Below are 19,956 nucleotides of genomic sequence, written 5' to 3'. Positions count from 1 at the left end.
AGTACCTCTCTACATACCCACAACATGACCCTGGTGTGATGACACAAGCCTCTAACAGCAGCTACTTAGGAAGCTAAGGCAGGAGATTCACAAGTTCAAGACATGTCTTGCTACAGAGTAAATTCAAGGTGCACCTGTCTGAAAATAAAATGTATAGGTTAACGGTGTTGTGCTTGCCTAGTACGTGTAAGGCCCTAGGTCCAATCCCTAGTATAGCAAAAAAATATAAATAAAGCAGGGATAGGGAAAAGAATATAATATGTGCTCACTATAAAAGATGAAGATTTACAGATTTAATTTTTTTTAAATTTTTTTATTTATTTGAGAGTGACAGACAGAGAAAGAGGCAGGTAGAGAGAGAGAATGGGCATGCCAGGGCCTCCAGCCACTGCAGACGAACTCCAGATGTGTGCGCCCCCTTATGCATCTGGCTAATGTGGGTCCTGGGGAATTGAGCCTCGAACTGGGGTCATTAGGCTTCACAGGCAAGCACTTAACTGCTAAGCCATCTCTCCAGCCCCAGATTAAAATTTTTTAAAAAGAAAATAAATACCCACAGTAACCTCACTCGCCCACAAATATCCTGAGAAAACTTCAAACTTTATTAAAGATCCTTCTGGAGCCAAAGATAATTTTACTGAGATCACTTAATCCTCAAGCAAGAAAAGACCACCACATAAAAGACTGACACCAGGCGTGATAGCTCATGCCTTTAATCCCAGTACTGGGAGGCCGAAGTAGAAGGATCACTGTGAGTTGGAGGCCACCCTGAGATGACACAGTGAGTTCCAGGTCAGCCTGAGCTGGAGTGACACCCTACCTCAAAAAACTTAAAAAATAAAAAAAAAAGATTGACACTTCACTCAGCAGACAGTAAAGCATATTTTTTAGAAGAAAGTACTGTATTATATTTTTTCATTGTATACCTTGTGTTTTTATAGTGCATAGCAACCATCAGTAAGTATGGGTTTTTACTAACCATTGATGAAACTCTTCCAGTTCTAAAACTCAAAGACAGAAAATAATTAAAAATAAAATAAGCTGGGCTTGGTGGGGCATTCCTTTAATCCCAGCACTTGGGAGGCAGAGGTAGGAGGATCGGTGTGAGTTCAAGGCCACCCTGAGACTACATTGCAGGTCAGCCTGAACTAGAGAGAAACCCTACCTCAAAAAAACAAAAAAATAAAATAAGTCTTGTTGGTTGACTGTTGGAAATACAACAGTGACTGTTGGCTCAGTCTCTAGGCAGGTGCCCTCTGTAGTATTACTACTTGTAGGTGTCTTCTCAAATCGTTACAAGATAGGGAAAACTCACGAGAGTAAAGGATAGCACAGTGGCATAGGAAGCCTTATTTAAGAATAATAACTCAGCCGGGCCTGGTGGCGCACACCTTTAATCCCAGCACTCGGGAGGCAGAGGTAGGAGGATCACTGTTAGTTCAAGGCCACCCTGAGACTACAGAGTTAATTCCAGGTCAGCCTGGACCAGAGTGAGACCCTACCTCGAAAAACCAAAAACAAACAAACAAAAAAAAAAGAATAATAACTCCTCACCTCTGCTAAAGCACGCTGGTCTCCTCTGTTCTTACTAGGTCGTCTCAGAACACTTAAAAAAATATAATGATTCATTTACCTTTGGTAAAAGAGATAAATTACAAGAACTGTAGTATTTGGGCTTTCTATTCTTGTACCTTAGAAATCAAATTAAGCTGCTTCATTTTGGAAAACATGATGTCTGTGTATATAGACATGTATATAGTTAATTATAAAGGCTAAGATTAAGCTTCTGGATTTAAAAAGAAATACTAATTCATACTATGTGTGTGTGTTTTTTTTCCCTTAGTTTCTGCCACTGCCTTCTACAAAGCACAACCTGTAATTCAGTTCATGTGTGAAGTTCTTGACATTCATAATATTGATGAACAGCCAAGACCTCTGACTGATTCTCATCGGGTAAAATTTACTAAAGAGATAAAAGGTGAATTCATTAACATTTAGAAAAGCTAACTATAAATGCATGGATATAACATCTTTTTATTGAAATGTTTTATAATTAAGATCTATGACATATCACCAGTAGAAATACAGATCAATTAGAAAATGTTACAATAAATTTATTACTGTAGCATCTTAGGTAGTGTTTGGATGAATGATATGCCAAGTAATAGATACAGCATCAGTGCCAGCTAACATTTTTTTGTTGTTAATACTGTACCACACAAGCTGAAGGGATAAGAGTGTATCATGAGAAAATGTTTGTATAATACTGTTAAAAAGCAAGAAGCTTACCCTAATAAAATTGTTACCTTAGAACTGGGGTCATTCTTTGAATATTCTAATATAATGGCTTCCTTATTTTTCTGAAATGATAGTATGTTTCTAAATTTTATTCCTTTGAGCATTAAGAATATGGGGCTATCCTATGTTATTCTAGAGTTGTACCTTAGCGATTTAATATGTATTATTGAGGTGATTTTTTTGTTTTATTTTTTGTTTTTTCAAGGTAGGGTCTCGCTGTAAGCCCAGGCTGACCTGGAATTCACTATGTAGTCTCAGGCTGGCCTCAAACTCACAGCGATCCTCCTACCTCAACCTCCCAAGTGCTGGAATTAAAGGCATGTGCCACCACGCCCAGCAAAAATATTTTTGATTATGTACAATTCTTGCCTTGTTCATATAATCTAGCATATAATCTCTACCATATACTCCTCACATAAGGTGTGACTCCACTGTATTTAGTGTATTATTTAGATATGGAGATAAATTGAGATTGAGTAGCATATATTTTATTTATATTATGTTAGATCTCAAATAGAAATAATTATGTTGTTTTTATTTTTAAGATTTTACCTATTTGTTGCAGATAATTTTCAGCTTTAGTTTGAAGCATTTAAATTTGTTCACTGAACATCTTCCAGTCTTCCAAACCAGAGTAGGTGAATACATCCTGCTTGCTCCAGTGATCATTCGTTCCTTGCCATTCAGTAACCAAAATAGATACTCACTGTAATGAAACATTAAAAGAACAATCCTTCCTGTTTTGAAAATAAGCTTTCATTTATCTCAAGTTAAGTGCCAAAAATAGGAAACTGGCTGTTTTGCAACCATATCATTGTCCTTCCATAATCTGTTTTAACTGCACAGTTAACAATGTCAGGAGGCTATTGCTTTACCTACCATTATGTATGTGATCATCTAAATGCCATGGTTTCTAGTGGAGTTGCTGCTTAGTTACCACCTCTGATATCATGAAGTCACTTACATTATTTTGCGGTAACTATGCAATCAACTCATATCACCACTCTATCACAGACAATACAAGATGTACAGAACAAGGATTCAGCTGCTGCCCGAAGAGCATGGACTCGATCTTAACTTCAACTGCTCAGGGGCCCAAAGAAATGACTAGAAAGCATTATAAAGTTGATGTTATAGTGAAGGTAAAGCCAAGTTTATAGGTTAAATATTTATTAAAGCCAAAACTTTTTTTTTTTTTTTTTTTGGTTGGATGGAGGGCTTGGGGAGGGATCTGGGCAACGAATTATCTAGTCCATTCTTTATATAATTTTGCTAGCCCTTGGATTTGGTCTGATTATTAGGTACCTAGATTTGCGATAGAACAATCTGGGTTGGATCTGATTGACAAATTAATGATTTCTCCATTCAAACTCAAGAAAGCTGTTTTAAAAGAGGACTCTTTAGAGTACATCAGTATCTCAAGAGAATAGAGTTTTGTATTCTGTGCTATTTGGGTTTAATTTTTAGCTTGCATGAGGAATTTGATGATAGCTGTTAAATACTGATATTAACTGTTATTATATTGAATAAGTTTTTTGTTTGTTTGGTTTTGGTTTTTCAAGGTAGGGTCTCAGTCTAGCAAAGGCTGACCTGGAATTCACTAAGTAGTCTCAGGGTGGCCTCAAACTTACTTCAATCCTCCCACCTCTGCCTCCCAAGTGCTGGGATTAAAGGCGTGTACCACCACGCCTGACTGAATATGTATTTTTTCTCATTCTTTTTTTTTTGTTGTTGTTGTTTGTTTGTTTGAGGTAGGGTTTTACTCTAGCCCAGGCTGACCTGGAATTCACTATGTAGTCTCAGGCTGGCCTTGAACTCATGGTGATCCTCCTACCTCTGCCTCCAGAGTGCTGGGATTAACGGTGTGCAACACCATGCCTGGCTTGAATATGTATTTTAATATATTGATTTTATTCCAGTTAAACTTTTCTCCAAGTATTTAGTAATAACTTGGAGCAGTTTCTTTTTCAAATACTTTATGGTACTTACCCAACAGAAATATTAGGGAAGTACATGATAAAAGTTCCATGTGTAAGCTGGGTGTGGTAGCACACCCCTTTAATCCCAGCACTTGGGAGGCTTAAGTAGGATTGCCCTGAGTTCAAGGCCAGCCTGGAGCTAGCTAGACTGAGTTCCAGGTCATTCTGAGCTAGAGTAAGACCCTGCTTCAAACAAACAAATAACAATGGTAACACAGGTATATAAAAGTATCAATTTATGTTTGGTAAGGGCTTATTTTATAGACATGTAGAACTTTTTAAATATTTTAATTCAGGGTAAAGACTTGAATATAAATTCCTAAATGGTTCAAATACCAGAAATTTACTATTTTCCCCTACACATAGTATTTTTATATTGCTCACTTCATGTTATTACTATTTCCTTGTATTTTTTAAAACTCTGTAGCATAATGGCATAGTATATTCTACTTTGAAATTTTAGTTTTTTACATATAGTTAAAAATGTAAAACTGCTTCTCGCTGATTTTAAGAATACTAGCTGGGTATGGTGGCACACACCTTTAATTCCAGCACTGTGGAGGCAGAGGTAGGAGGATCACTGAGAGTTTGAGGCCACCCTGAGACTACATAGTGAATTCCAGGTCAGCCTGAGCTAGAGCAAAACCCTACCTCAAAAAATATATAAATACTTTTCAAGGAAAACCTCTTGTCATCTTAATTTGTGCTGATATGTATAGCAAAAGAAAATATTTACTGTGAGTAAACTTTGACAGTATAGTTTATAATTAGATAAGAAAACAAATTATACTGTGGTACAGCATCTCAACCTTGGCACTATTGACATTGTGGGCTAATTAATTCTTTGTGTATTGTTGGGATCTAGCAGTATCCCTAGCCTCTGCCCACTATTGGCTAGCATTAACTTCTCCTTGTAATAGAGATGTCTCCTAAGTGTAGCTCAGTGGTAGAGCCACTTGCCTAGTGCTTAGTATGCAGGGCCTTGGATTCATTCCTCAGCAACACATACAGTTTTTACAGACATTGCCAAATGTCCTGGGGAATGAGGAAAACATCAAGTCCAGTTGAGAATCATTGTACTGTAAGAATCACAAATATAAAGTAGAAATTATTAGCAGCTAGGAAGATGGCTCAGTGGGTAAAGTGCTTGCCTCACAAGCATGAGGACCTGAGTTTAATCCTAGTATCCATGTAAAAAAGTGCCGAGCAGAGTGGTGCATGCCTGAGACCCTTGCACTGCAGATACAGGGGAGTGTCGTTGTAAATGACTGGCCAGGCTATAGCCAGTGTAGCTCCAAGCCAATGAGAGATGGTCCAAAAAGAAAAAGGGAGGTGCTGGAGAGATGGCCCAGCAGTTAAGGTGCTTGTCTTTAAAGCCTAACGATCCAAGTTTGATTCCCCAGTACCCACATAAAGCCAGATGCACAAAATGGCACATGCATCTGGGTACAGCAGCTGGAGGCCCTAGTGCACCCAATATCTATCTATCTATCTCTGTCCCTTCCTCCCTCCCTCTCTCTTCTCTTCCTTTCTCTCTCACTCTCCCATGCCCCCCTCCCTGCATGGTGGTACACACCTTTAATCTCAGCAGTCATTGTGAGTTCCAGGCCAGCCTGAGACAATATAGTGAGTTCCAGGTCAGCTTGGGCTAGAGCAAGACCCTACCTTGAAAAACTAAAACAAGGAAGAAAAGAAACTACAATAAAATAAAAGAAAGAAAGAAAGGAAAAAGATGGTTGGCATGCCTAAGGAACAACATCCACAGCTTATGTCTAAGGTGGTTGTCTTCTGGCCTCTACATACATGTGCACACAGATGTGTGCACATAGATCATACTAAAATAAAAAGAGAAATTACTTCAAAAGTAATAACCATAAATTCTGTCCAGAAACTAAAAATGTTCCTCCTTCTCTATGTCTCTTCACTCTGGAGTCTGTGCCAGACTTTAGAAATGGAGTTTCTTGTATGAGAAGAGCCATATGTCTTTGTTAATGCTGCTGTTAGGTAGCTCCAAGACTGCAATGACTATTACAGCAGTCCCTAGCTTGGCCTATTTAAATTTAAGTTAATTAAAACCAAATTTTCAGTTTTTGGCACAATTGCAACATTTTACATACTCACTAACATGTTGTCAGTGATTACCAGATTAGAATGGATATAAAACATGATCACACTAAATTATATTTGATAGTAATATTTAAGAAAATGTATCTCAGTGGTGCTTAGCCGTTAAAACATTTGCCTGAAAAGCCAGAGGACCTCAGTTTGATTCTCCAGGACCCATGTAAACCAGATACACAAGAGGGCGCATGCATCTGGAGTTCGTTTGTGGTGGCTGGAGGCTCTGGTGCGCCCATTCTCTCCCTCTCTTTCTCTCTCCTCTTTCTCACTCTCTCTCCCCCTCTTTCTCTCATAAATAAATGTTTAAAAAAGAAAGAAAAGAAAATGTATCTCAGAGTTAGGAAGATGACTTAGTGGTTAAAGGCACTTGTTTGCAAAGTCTGCCAGCCTGGGTTTGATTCCCTAGCACCCATGTAAACCCAGATGCTAAAGTGGCACAATGGGTCTAGATTCTCTTACAGTGGCAAGAAACCCTTGTGTGCCCATACATACGTGTGCATGCTCACTCGCTGGCTCGCTTTCTCTCTCTCACACACACACATATACACCCTTGAGCAAACAAATAAAATAAAATTATTTTTAAAATAAAGAAAATGCATCCTAAAGAATGTTAGCTGAGAGCTGAAGAGATGGCTCAGCAGTTAAGGCACTTGCTTAGCCAAAGGGCCTAGGTTTGATTCCTCAGGACCCACATAAGCTAGATGTACAAGGTGGCACATGTGTCTGGAGATCATTTGCAGTAGCTGGAGGCCCTAGCACACCCATTCTCTCTCTCTCTACCTGCATCTTTCTTTCTCTCTCTCTCTCTTAAATAAATAAATCAAAATTTTAAAAAAAGAGAGAGAGCCTGAGCTAGAGTGAGACCCTACCTTGAAAAACAAAAAAAAAAAAAGACTGTCAGCTGATATGGGAGGTGTAGAGTCATACCCCTTGTTGCAGTCAGGTCCGCATTGCTTGTAGAAATCACCCAACCAAGAGCAGCTTGTGGGTCAAAAAGAGGTTTTTTGGCTTACAGGCTCAAGGGGGAAGCTCTACGATGGCAGGGAAAATGACAACATGAACAGAGTGGACATCATTCTCTAGCCTACATGAGGTGGATCATAGCAACAGGAGAGTGTGCCAAACACTGGCAAGGGAAAACTGGCTATAACACCCATGAGCCCGCCTCCAACAATACACTGCCTCCAGCAGGCGTTAATTCCCAAATCTCCATCAGCTTGGTACCTAGCATTCAGAACACCTAAGTTTATGGGGGACACCTAAATCAAACTATCACACGCATGCCCTGTAATCCCATCTACTCAAGAGGCTGAGGCAGGAGGATCACAAGTTCAAGGCCAATCTGAGCAACTCAACAAGACCCTGTATCAAAATAAAATGAAAAGAGCTGGGAGTGTAGGTCAGTGATAGGGCACTTGTCTAGCATGGACAAGAACCTGGGTTCAATGCCCTGTACTTTAATTAAAAAAAAAAAAAAAAAAGCTTTCAGATAAAGATTTAAGTGCCCCCCCCTTTTTTTTTACTTTTTAGAGTTGGCCTGTGATACTTGAATGTCTAAAATATATGCTAAATTTTGGTGTATGCTTTTTCTAAGTGTTTATTGCTTTCATTAGATTCTTAAAGGGATCAGTGACTCCATAAGAAGGTAGAGATCACCTGCTTTAAGAATTATTTAAGGATTATTTAAGGGTTGGGCTAAAGAGATGGCTTAGTGGTTAAGCACTTGCCTGTGAAGCCTAAGGACCCCGGTTCGAGGCTCGGTCCCCAGGACCCACATTAGCCAGATGCACAAGGGGGCGCACACGTCTGGAGTTTGTTTGTAGTGGCTGGAGGCCCTGATGTGCCCATTCTCTCTCCCCCCACCCCTCCCTCCCTCCCTCTCTCTCTCTCTGCCTCATTTTCTCTCTGTCTGTCACTCTCAAATATATAAATAAACATAAAATGTAAAAGAAAATAATACACGCATCATTAAGGTGTACCTGTGATATTAAAAAAAGAAAAAAGAATTATTTAAGGGCTGAAGAGATGGATTAGAGTTAAGACACTTGCCTGCAAAGCCAAAGGACTCAGGTCAATTCTCCAGGACCCACGTAAGCCAGATGCATATGGTGGTGCATACATCTGGAGTTCGTTTGCAGTGCCTGGAGGTCCTGGTGCACTCATTCTCATTCTTTCTTTTACTCTGTGCCTCTTTTTTGTTCTCTCTCTCTCAAATAAATAAATAAAAATAAAATATTTTAGAAATAATTAATATCTGTGTTTTAGGAGTCACTACTGTTAAAAACAAAAATAAAGCCAACTTGGGCATGGTGGCGCACACCTTTAATCCCAGACTGAGCTAGAGCAAGCTCTACCTTGAAAAACCAAAAAATTAAATTAAATTAAATTAAAAAGCTGTGTCACTATATACCTCCCCCGCCCCCGCCCCCCCCCCCTCCATGTACCATTTCACTCTAGCCCAGGCTGACTTGGAATTCACTCTGTAGTGCCAGACTGGTCTTGAAATCACAGCAATCCTCTTACCTCTGCTTCCCAAGTGCTGGGTTTAAAAGTGTGTGCCACCATGCCTGGCTGCTATATACCTTGATGAAATGAAATGGTCATTCCTCATTCTGTGCCCAGAGAATAAGGATGAGAATGGATGTTAGGCCTCCTGCCACTGCAAAGAGATTCCAGATACATGTTCTACTTAGTACATCTGGGTTTACATGAGTATTGGGAAATCAAACCCAGACCACAGGCTTTTCAAGCAAACACCTTTAACTGTTGAGCCTTCTTCCCAGCCCCTGGATTTTTTTTTTCCAAGGTAGGGTCTTGCTGTAACCTAAGCTGACCTGGAGTTTACTATGTAGTTTCAGGTTGGCCTAGGACTCACAGAGATCTACCACACCCAGCTGGATTTTAATATTATTAAATCTTTTGAAGGACTTCCATTGTGATCTTTATGAAATTCAGTCTTTAATCATTTTATGATGAGTGGGCTATTTAAATACTTTGAAAGACTAAAAACCATTTTGATAATTAAAACTCTTTCTCCTGGTACAAATTTGTGAATTAATTATAAATGATTTCTTTAATGGAGAACTTAGTCCCTTGATCTTTGGACTTTGTAAATTACATGATGTTATTTATTTATTATATTTGCTTATTTTCTGTTTTGTTTTGTTTTTTCAAGGTAGGGTCTCACACTACCACAGACTGACCTGGAACTCACTGTATAGTCCAGGCTGTTCTCAAACCCATAGTGATCCTCTTACCTCAGCTTCCTGAGTGCTTGGATTAAAAGTGTATGCCACCATGCCTGGTGATTTTATTTTTATTGTGTGGAGCTTGATAGAGTAGACATTAGGTCTGATATGATAGTAGCCACTATTAACAATGTTATATATAAAATTACTTGTATTATGGATTTTACATCTGTCTGCTCAGAATTGAGTTTTTATAGTAGTGATTAGACTTTATAAATATTTTTTGTGGAACTTCAGTAATCTCCATTTTTCTTTGTTGGGAACAGGTCTGAAGGTTGAAGTGACTCATTGTGGAACAATGAGACGGAAATACCGTGTTTGTAATGTAACAAGGAGGCCTGCCAGCCATCAAACGTAAGAAAAGCTGGTGTTTGTCACAGCAATAATGTGAGACAGCTTACTTTAGGTTGAGTGTTTTGCAGTCTTGTGGTAAGATAAGACTTGTTCATGTCTTCTATTTTTTTTTTTTTCCAGCTTTCCTTTACAGTTAGAAAATGGCCAGACTGTGGAGAGAACAGTAGCACAGTATTTCAGAGAAAAGTATACTCTTCAACTGAAGTACCCACACCTTCCCTGTCTACAAGTGGGACAGGAACAAAAGCATACGTACCTGCCACTAGAAGTAATGTCTTTACACTGTTTATGAATAGTTTCCTGTTTGTCATTTTTAGCACCTTTGATGGCTGTAATTTAATCTCATATTCTTATATTTATTTTGGCATTTGAACAGTTTTTAAAATTTAATTCATTCTGAATTTTCATTTAATGAAATAATATGGGAAAAATTTATCCATAATCCTACCACTGAAAGGGTAGAGCATTTGACTGCATAATCCTACCACTGTTAGAATTTTGGTCTATTTCTTTCAGTCTGTTTAGCTCATGTACATTTTACCTAATTATAATCACACATATTTTGTTCACTGCTTTTTTACATAACATGATATTAAAAAGAAGTGGTATAATGAAGTAGTTTTAAATTTTTTATTTCACCTGTAATTGGCAATAAGTGACAGCTAACAAAAAGATATGCGTCTGGTATAAAACTTTTTTCCATTTGTAGGTTTGTAATATTGTGGCTGGGCAACGGTGTATCAAGAAACTTACAGACAATCAAACTTCCACTATGATTAAGGCAACAGCAAGATCTGCACCAGATAGACAAGAGGAAATTAGCAGATTGGTTAGTACATAACTCTGGAAATGCAAATTTCCAGTATATTGGCGTGAGCTACTAAAAAACTGGATTTTTAAAAATTTATTTGCATTTGTGTGTCTGTGTATATAGATGCTACAGGGCCTCTTGCCACTTCAGATAAATACCAGATGCTTGTGCCATTCTGTGTCTGGCTTAAGTGGGTAGCTGGGGAATTGAACCCAGGCTGGCAGGCTTTGCATGCAAGTGCCTTTAACCACTGAGCTGTCTCCCTAGCCAAAAAACTGGATTCTTAACAGCCAGTACCTTATTTCTGTTTCAGGCTGACCTTGAAGTAACAGCAATCCTCCTCATTTGGTAGAGTGCTTGCCTAGCATGCATGAAACACTGGGTTTGATGTCTAGCACTACATAAAATCAACTATGGTGGCACACACCTAAAACCCCTTTACTCCAGGGGAGGATCAGAAAGATCAAGGCCAGCCTTAGCTACATAGCTAGTTTGAGGCCAGCTTAAGCTACATGAGACCCTGTCTTAAAAAATAAATAAATAAATAAATAAAGTCTGGGCATGGTCACACAAGCTTTAAAACCCAGGAGGCAGAGGTAGGAGGATCATTATGAGTTTGAGGCCACCCTAAGACTACATAGTGAATTCCAGGTCAGCCTGAGCTAGAGCAAGTCCCTACCTCAAAAAAAAGTTGGTAATTTTTCAGAAGCAACTTTAGATTATTAGAAAAGGGTTAGGGCTATAGAACTGCCTTCATTTTGTAAGCCAATTACAAAAAAAACTTTTATAATTCTATAAAAAGTGTGTGAAGGGACTGGAGAGATGGTTCAGCAGTTAAAAGGTACTTGCTTGCAAAGCCTGATGGCCCAGGTTCATTTACCCGGTACCCACATGTTGCAGTCAGGTTCGCGTTGCTGGTAGAAATCACCCAACCAAGAGCAGCTTCTGGGAAAAAGAGGTTTATTTTCACTTACAGGCTCGAGGGGAAGCTCCATGATGGCAGGGGGAAATGCTGGCATGAGCAGAGGGTGGACATCACCTCCTGGCCAACATAAGGTAGACAACAGCAACAGGAGAGTGTGCCAACCACTGGCATGGGGAAACTGGCTATAACACCCATAAGCCCACCCCTAACAATACACTCCCTCCAGGAGGCACTAATTCCCAAATATCCATCTGCTAGGAACCTAGCATTCAGAACACCTAAGTTTATGGGGGACACCTGAATCAAACCACCACACCACATAAAGCCAGATGCACAAAATGCTACATGCATCTGGAGCTTGTTGCATTTCTCTCTGTCAAATATTTTTTTTAAAGAGGGGGGAAAAAAGGAGATTCTGGCCCTGGGGCCATGGGTAAGAGTGCTGTGCAGGCATCAAGAACTGATTTTGATCCCTAGCATCCACATTAAAAGCCATGTATAGTCACATATACCTCAGTGCTGAGGAGGTGGAGATAAAAGAATTGCTGGGCTTGCTGGTCAGTGACCAAAAAAACAGCAGCTCCAGGTTCAGTGATGGAAATCTGAAGGACATAAGACAAAAGAGCAATAGGACTCTTGATATTCTCCTCTGGCTTCCACACGTGTGTGCACAGGGCATATGCACATTTACATGTACATGTGCATATACACACATCTGCACATATGCATGTATAGCACATACTACACACATACTCAAAAAAAAAAGATGCTTTGGGCTGGAGAGATGGCTTAGCAGTTAAGGTACTTGCCTGTGAAGCCTAAGGACCCAAGTTTGACTCCCCAGTACCCATGTAAGCCACATGCACAAGATGACACATGCATCTAGAGTTTGTTCGCAGTGCCCATTCTTTCTATCTACCTCTTCCTCTCTCTCTCTCTCTCAAATAAATATTTTAAAAGTTTTTAATAAATAAAAGATCTAGGGAAAATTTTAAAATAACTGAATTTTTTTTTCCTTTGTTAGGTAAGAAGTGCAAATTATGAAACAGATCCATTCGTTCAGGAGTTTCAATTTAAAGTACGGGATGAAATGGCCCATGTGACTGGCCGTGTGCTTCCAGCACCTATGCTCCAATATGGAGGACGGGTAAAGCTTATCAGTAACATTTTAATCACATAGTTTGTGAAGTATGGAAACAAAGGTACCCTAAGTCTTGAACCTCCTGTTTTACTGTTCTCTAGTATGTTGAGTATTTTCTTTGTTTATTTCAGTTTTGTTTTTTATGATGAAAGTGTAAATAAGGCTGGGTGTGGTAGTGCCCAGGAAATGCTGAAATAGGAGAATCACTGTAAGTTCAAGGCTAGCCTGGGCTTGAGTGAGACAGACACTGCTTCAAAAACAAACAAAGGCTTGGGAGATGGCTCAGAAGTTAAGAGTACTTGCTTGGGCTGGAGAGATGGCTTAGTGGTTAAGCGCTCGCCTGTGAAGCCTAAGGACCCCGGTTTGAGGCTCGATTCCCCAGGACCCACATTAGCCAGATGCACAAGGGGGCGCACGTGTCTGTAGTTTGTTTGCAGTGGTGGGAGGCCCTGGCGGGCCCATTCCCTCTCTCTATCTGCCTCTTTATCGCTCTCAACTAACTAAATAAAAATGAACAAAAAAAATTTTTTTAAAGAGTACTTGCTTGCAAAGCCTGCCAGTCTAGGTTCAGTTCCCCAATACCCAGGTAAAGCTATATATACAAAGTGGTGCCTGCATCTGGAGTTCATTTGCAGTGTCAAGAGGCCCTGGTGTACACATTCTCATTCTCTCTCTGCCTGCAAATAAATAAATGAAAATATTTTTTAAGCCAGGTGTGATAGTACACACATTTAATCCCAGTACTTAGGAAGCAGAGGTAGGAGGATTGTCATGAGTTCAAAGCCACCTTGAGGCCACAGAGTGAATTTCAGGTCAGCCTGGGCTAGAGTGTGACCCTACCTTGAAAAACCAAAAAATTCATATATTTTTTTAAAAAGTATAAATAATATTTAGAACAGCCAATTCTGTGTAATCTGAGAATACACAGTGAATTCCAGGTTAGCCTAGGCTAGAGTGAGACCCTACCTCAAAAAATCCAAAAATAAATAAAATGAGTGAATAAATAAATAAATTAATTAATTAAATGCATAGTTAAGCTCATTGAAATATATAATCTAGTTTTTTGTTCTTTTTTACCATGTTATTTCTCTTTTTCTTTTAGAATCGGACAGTAGCAACACCAAGCCATGGAGTATGGGATATGAGAGGAAAACAATTCCACACTGGAGTTGAAATTAAAATGTGGGCTATAGCTTGTTTTGCCACACAGAGGCAGTGTAGAGAAGAAATATTGAAGTAAGTTGTAGTTTTTTGTTTTTTGGGTTTTTTATAACTTTTTTATTGATAGTTTCCATAATTATAGACAGTAAACCATGTTTATTTCCTCCATTTCCCCACTTTCCTCTTCATAAATCCACTCTCCATCATATCCCCTCCCCCTCTTAATCAGTCTCTCTTTTATTTTGATGTCATCATCTTTTCCTCCTATTATGAGGGTCTTGTGTAGATGGTACCCGGCATTGCAAGGTCATGGATATCCAGACCATTTTTGTGTCTGGAAGATTACATTGTAAGCAGTCCTACCCTTCCTTTGACATTCTTTCTGCCATCTCTTCCACAATAGACCCTAGCCCTGGAAGGTGTGATAGAGATGTTTCAGTGGTGAACACTCCTCTGTCATTTCTCAGACTTTTGGGTCATCCCAGTGGTCACCGCTATCTGCAAAGAAAAGCTTCTCTAACCAAAAGTGAGAGTAGCATTAATACATGGGTATGAACATTAAGACAAGTGCTTACAGGGCAGTTTGGTGAGCATAATATATGCATTTAGTCAGACAAAAGCAGGTGTTACACTCCTAGGGCTCATGACCTCCCCCACCATAGGCTTTTTTTTAATGGTTTGTTGAGATGTGGTCTCACTGTAGCTCAGGCTGAACTGGAATTCACTATGTAGTCTCAGGGTGACCTGGACTCTCAGCAGTCCTCCTACCCCTGCCTCCCAAGTGCTAGGATTGAAGGTGTGTGCCACCACACCCAGCTTAATGTCATTTATTTGCTCATTTATTTATTTATTTAAGAGAGGGAGAAAGAGACAGAGAGAGAGAATGGGCATACCAGGGCCTCTAGCCACTGCAAACGAATCCCAGATGTATGCACCACCTTATGCACCTGCCTTTCACAGGTCCTGGAGAATCCAACTTGGATCCTTTGATCTTGCAGGCAATTGCCATAACCACCAAACCATCCCTCTAGCCCCACCATAGGCTTTTGATTGGGTTTTGATTGGGCATGTATTCCCTCCCATGGAGCAGGATTCCAGTCCAATTAGAGAGAAGTTAGTTTTCCCATAACAGACATGTCACTATTGCACCCATTGGCTCATATGGCCTGACTGGCCAAACTTAAGGTTTACAGTGTCCACTGTTTTCACCACTGATGACTTCTCTCTCCCATAGGGCTGCATGCAACCTAGCTTTTTCCAGCTTTCTGTAGCTGGTCTACAGGGAGGAGGTTTTCAGCTCAGCCCCAGTTTGATTTCTCAGTGGCCTTGCAACTAAAGCATGTGGAGTCTTGAGTAATATGTTTTTTTTTTTTATTATTTCTTTGTTTATTTTTATTTATTTATTTGAGATCAACAGACACAGAGAGAGAAAGAGACAGAAAGAAGGAGAGAGAGAGAATGAGAGAATGGCCGCACCAGGGCCTCCAGCCACTGCAAACGAACTCCAGAAGTGTGCGCCCCCTTGTGCATCTGGCTAACGTGGGTCCTGGGGAATTGAGCCTCGAACTGGAGTTCTTAAGCTTCACAGGCAGGCACTTAACTGCTAAGCCATCCCTCCAGCCCATGTTTTTCAATTTACTTACTTGAGAGAGAGAGAGAGACAGATACAGAGAAAGAGAATGGGTGCGCCAGGGCCTCCAGCCACTGCAGATGAACTCCAGACACATGTACCACTTTGTGCATCTGGCTTACAGGGTCCTTTGGCTTTGCAGGCAAAGGCCTTAACCACTAAGCCATCTCTCCAGCCCAGCAGTATGTTTTTATTTATTTTGTGTGTGTGTCACTGAGTGTAAACCCAGGAGCTTATGCATGCACTAGGCTGTATCACTAACTACAGCCCATCCCTGTGTTTAAATGTTAAATTACATATTCTAACAGATATTACTTCTACACAGAATAAATTTAATCAGTGAACCTTTAAAAGTATTTAGATCTTGCTGGACATGGTGGCACACACCTTTTATCCCAACACACAGAAGGCAGAGGTAGGAGAATCACCATGAGTTTGAGGCCACTGTGAGACTACATAGTGAATTCCAGGTCAGTCCTTAGGCTTCCCAGGCAAGTGCTTAATCACTAAGCCATCTCTCCAGCCCTTGTTGTTGTTTTTTTGAGGTAGGGTTTCACTCTAGTCAAGGCTGACCTAGAATTCACTATGTAGTCTCAGGGTGGCCTCAAACTCATGGTGATCCTCTTACTTCTGCCTCCTGAGTGCTGGGATTAAAGGTGTGCACCACCATGCTCAGCCCCAAAGATATATTTAAAAAAAATGTTTTTTCAAATTTTTATTAACAACTTCCATGATTGTAAAAATTATCTCATGATAATACCCTTCCTCCCCCCCACTTTCTCCTTTGAAACTCCATTCTCCATCATATCCCCTCCCTTTCTCAATCAGTCTCTCTTTTATTTTGATGTCATGATCTTTTCCTCCTCTTATGATGGTCTTGTGTAGGTAGTGTCAGGCACTGCGAGGTTATGGGTATCCAGGCTATTTTGCGTCTGGAGGAAGCACATTGTAAGGAGTCCTACTCTTCCTTTGGCTCTTACATTCTTTCCTCCACCTCTTCCACATTAGACCCTGAGCCTTAGAAGGTATGATAGAGATATTGTAGTAATGAGCACTGTGGTCACTTCTTTCCATTGCCATGATACCTTCTGAGTTGTGCCAAGGTCACTGCCATCTGAAAAAAGATTCTCTACCAAAAGTGAGAGTAGCATTAATATAAGGTATGAACATTAAGAGAAGTGCTTACTGAGCAGTTTGATAAGCATAGTATATACATTTAGCCAGACAACAGCAGACATTACACCCCTAGGGCTCATGACTACCCCTGTTTTAAGTTTTCAGTATCAGGGATGTATTCCCACCTATGGAGCAGGCCTCCAGTCCAATTAGAGGGCAGTTGGTTTCCACCATGACAGACATGCCACTATTACACCCGTTGGCTCATTTGGCCTGGTTGGCCAATTATAAGGCTTGCAGTGTCCACTGTTGAGTATCTTCCCTGGTGATTTCTCTTTCTCCCATTGAACTGCATACAGAATGATTTCTTCCAGCTTTCTGTCAGCTGGTCTACATGGAGGAGGTTATCAGCTCAGTTCCAGCAGGATTTCTCAGTGGCCTTGCAGCCCAAGAATGTGGAGTCTTCAGCAATAAAAAAAATATTTTTTATTTTGGCTGGAGAGATTGCTTAGCGATTAAGGCACTTGCCTATAAAGCCAAACGGCCCAGGTTCAATTCCCCAGGACCCATGTAAGCCAGATGTACAAGGTGTCACACGCATCTGGAGTTCATTTGCAGTGGCTGAAGGCCCTGGCATGCCCATGCTCGCTCGCTCGCTCTCTCTCTCTCTGTCTCTCTCTCTCTCTCTCTCTCTCACTGCCTATTTCTCTGTCTCTTTCCTCTCTCTCAAATAAATAAAAATTTAAAAATAAAGTATTAAAATATCTATATTTATTTGCAAGCAGAGAGTGATAGAAAAGAAACAAACAGAGAAAATGGGCATGCCAGGGCCTCCAGCTATTACAAACTGTAGATGCATGTGCCAATTTGTGCATCTGGCTTTACATGGATACTGGGGAATAGAACCAGAGTTGTCAGGCTTTGTAGGCAAATGTCTTAACCACTGAGCCATCTCTCCAAAAAAGTTTTTAACCTCATAAAAAAGTTACTTCTGAATAATTGAGGACAATTTCTACACTGAGTCATTGTTGTAAGGTCATTAATGCTTCTGAGCATTCTAATAGACTATATTATGTGCTATAGCAACAATAGCATTGTCTTTTGAAGGCAAATAGGTTAGATCTAATTCCTAACTTTGCTATTTCCTGCCTTTATTACCATTATTTCTAGTTTTTGCCTTTGTCAAATAGAGGTAATAGTGCCTACTTGCCAAATGAGTATATAATAAGATACTTATTTCTCATTTGAGGTTCTTGAATCAGTAAACTCACGTCTGCTTGCTTTTCAAAATAAAGCCATCATAGTCAGGTGTGGTGGTGCACTCCTTTAATCCCCAGCACTAGGGAGGCAGAGATAGGAGGATCACCATAAATTCAAGGCCAGGCTACTGAGACTACATAGTGAATTCCAGGTCAGCCTAAGCTAAAGTGAGACCTTACCTTGAAAAACCAAAAATATAGAAAATAAAGTCATCATGTGTCTCCACCACTCTTTTTTTTTTTTTTTTTTTTTTGAGATAGGGTCTCCTAGCCCAGGCTGACTTGGAATTCACTATGTAGTCTCAGGCTGGCCTCGAACTCATAGCCATCCTCCTACCTCTCCCTCCCAAGTGCTAGGATTAAAGGCTTGCACCACCACGCCCGGATATCTCTATCACTTTTAACCTCTTCCTCACATTCTTTCCTTGAACTTGTAAGTACTCAGTAGTTTTCTGTTCAGTCTGTGTATGTGTGTGATGTACATATGAGGGCAGATATGTATATACCACAGCAAGTTTATGTCTGTGTGTGCATGTGTGTATGTGCACACATGAATTCAGGCATGCTTGTGCCACAACAAATGTGTAGAGGTCAACAACCCTCTCCCTCCAGTTTGTTTGAATATTGAGTTTTCACACAGACGAGGCTGTGGGAGACATTTCACATTCAAACCAGCACAGCAAGTACATAGCAGAACTTGAATTGAAATTTTCCTATTGACTTGAGCTGAGTTTTAGCCAGTGCTCACTATTCCTCAGTCCCCTTAATAACTGTGTATCATATTTTTAGTTTGCAAGATACAATTGTACTCCCTAATCCACTGTTTCATTTTCTATGAGCTCAGTTACTCAGGATTATTATATGCCATTTCAATGGCGTGATTAAACCTTACACTGTCCTATACAGTCCCTCTTTATCCTTCCTGGGATTTGAATCATCCTTTTTTCCTATATGCGTATGATTACATGCTACCCACTCATTAGTCACTTAGTAATTGACTATCAGATTGACTGTGGGGGCCCAGGTGTGGTGGCACACCTTTAACCCCAGCACTCAGGGGGTAAAGGTAGGATTGATGTGATTCCAAGGCCAACCTGGAACTTCAGAGTGAGTTCCTGGTCAGCCTAGGCTAGAGTGGGACCCTACCTAAAAAAAAAAAAAAAAAAAAAAGTTGGCTATATGAATACAGCAGTACTTGTGAACAAATACTGTACCCAAAATACAAGAGTACAAGCTGTTGGAAGTTTGGTTATGCCAAAAATGAACTATAACATGCTTCCTTTAGGTGAAAAGTGAAACTTCTCAACTTAATAAGAAAAGATTTACTGCATAAATTGCTGTGATTTACAGTACATGAATATTCTGCTTTTGAAATTATAAACAAAGAAGAAATCTGTCCAAATTTTGCTATTGTACATCAGACTTCACAAAGTATAGCCATGGGGCTGGGGAGATGCCTCAGTAGTTAAAGGTGCTTACTTGCAAAGCTTACTGGCCCAGGTTCAATTTCCAACCCTCTCCCATCCCCCATAAAGCTAGACAGGCATTCATTTCCAGCTGCAAGAGACCCTATCACGTGTGCATGTGCACATGCACAGACATGCATGTAAATAAAAATTTAAAAATTATAGGCATAGCCAGGCATGGTGGCTCATGCCTTTAATCCCAGTACTTGGGAAGCAGTGGTAGGAGGATCACCATAAATTCAAGGCCATTCTGAGACTACATAGTGAGTTCCAGGTCAGCCTGGGCTTGAAAAATAAAAAACAACAACAACAAAAAATTATAGCCACAGTGAATAAATGTTTAATATCAAAAAGCATGGGCTGCAGTTGAGGAGCTTGCCTACGAAGCCTAGAGACCCAGGTTTCGTTCCCTAGTACCACATGTGTCTGGAGTTTGTTTTTAGTGGC

The 19,956-nt window shown here is 40.1% G+C and overlaps 1 protein-coding gene across 5 annotated transcripts in view; it reads left to right on the top strand.

The window, feature by feature from the left end:
- Positions 1–19,956, top strand: part of Ago3 (argonaute RISC catalytic component 3) — a 148,519-nt gene that overhangs the window by 99,297 nt on the left and 29,266 nt on the right. For all 5 annotated transcript variants that reach the window (XM_004665222.2, XM_045148895.1, XM_045148897.1 and 2 more), the window contains 6 exons: positions 1,844–1,978; positions 9,913–10,000; positions 10,121–10,268; positions 10,710–10,829; positions 12,761–12,883; positions 13,980–14,113. In XM_004665222.2, the coding sequence (XP_004665279.1) occupies positions 1,844–1,978; positions 9,913–10,000; positions 10,121–10,268; positions 10,710–10,829; positions 12,761–12,883; positions 13,980–14,113 (748 nt within the window). The remainder of the gene's footprint in view (positions 1–1,843; positions 1,979–9,912; positions 10,001–10,120; positions 10,269–10,709; positions 10,830–12,760; positions 12,884–13,979; positions 14,114–19,956) is intronic.

This window comes from Jaculus jaculus, chromosome 5 (assembly GCF_020740685.1).
Source record: "Jaculus jaculus isolate mJacJac1 chromosome 5, mJacJac1.mat.Y.cur, whole genome shotgun sequence".
NCBI lineage: Eukaryota > Metazoa > Chordata > Mammalia > Rodentia > Dipodidae > Jaculus > Jaculus jaculus.
Note: the sequence above shows the minus strand (reverse complement) of the source record. Positions and strands in the feature narration are given on the sequence as shown.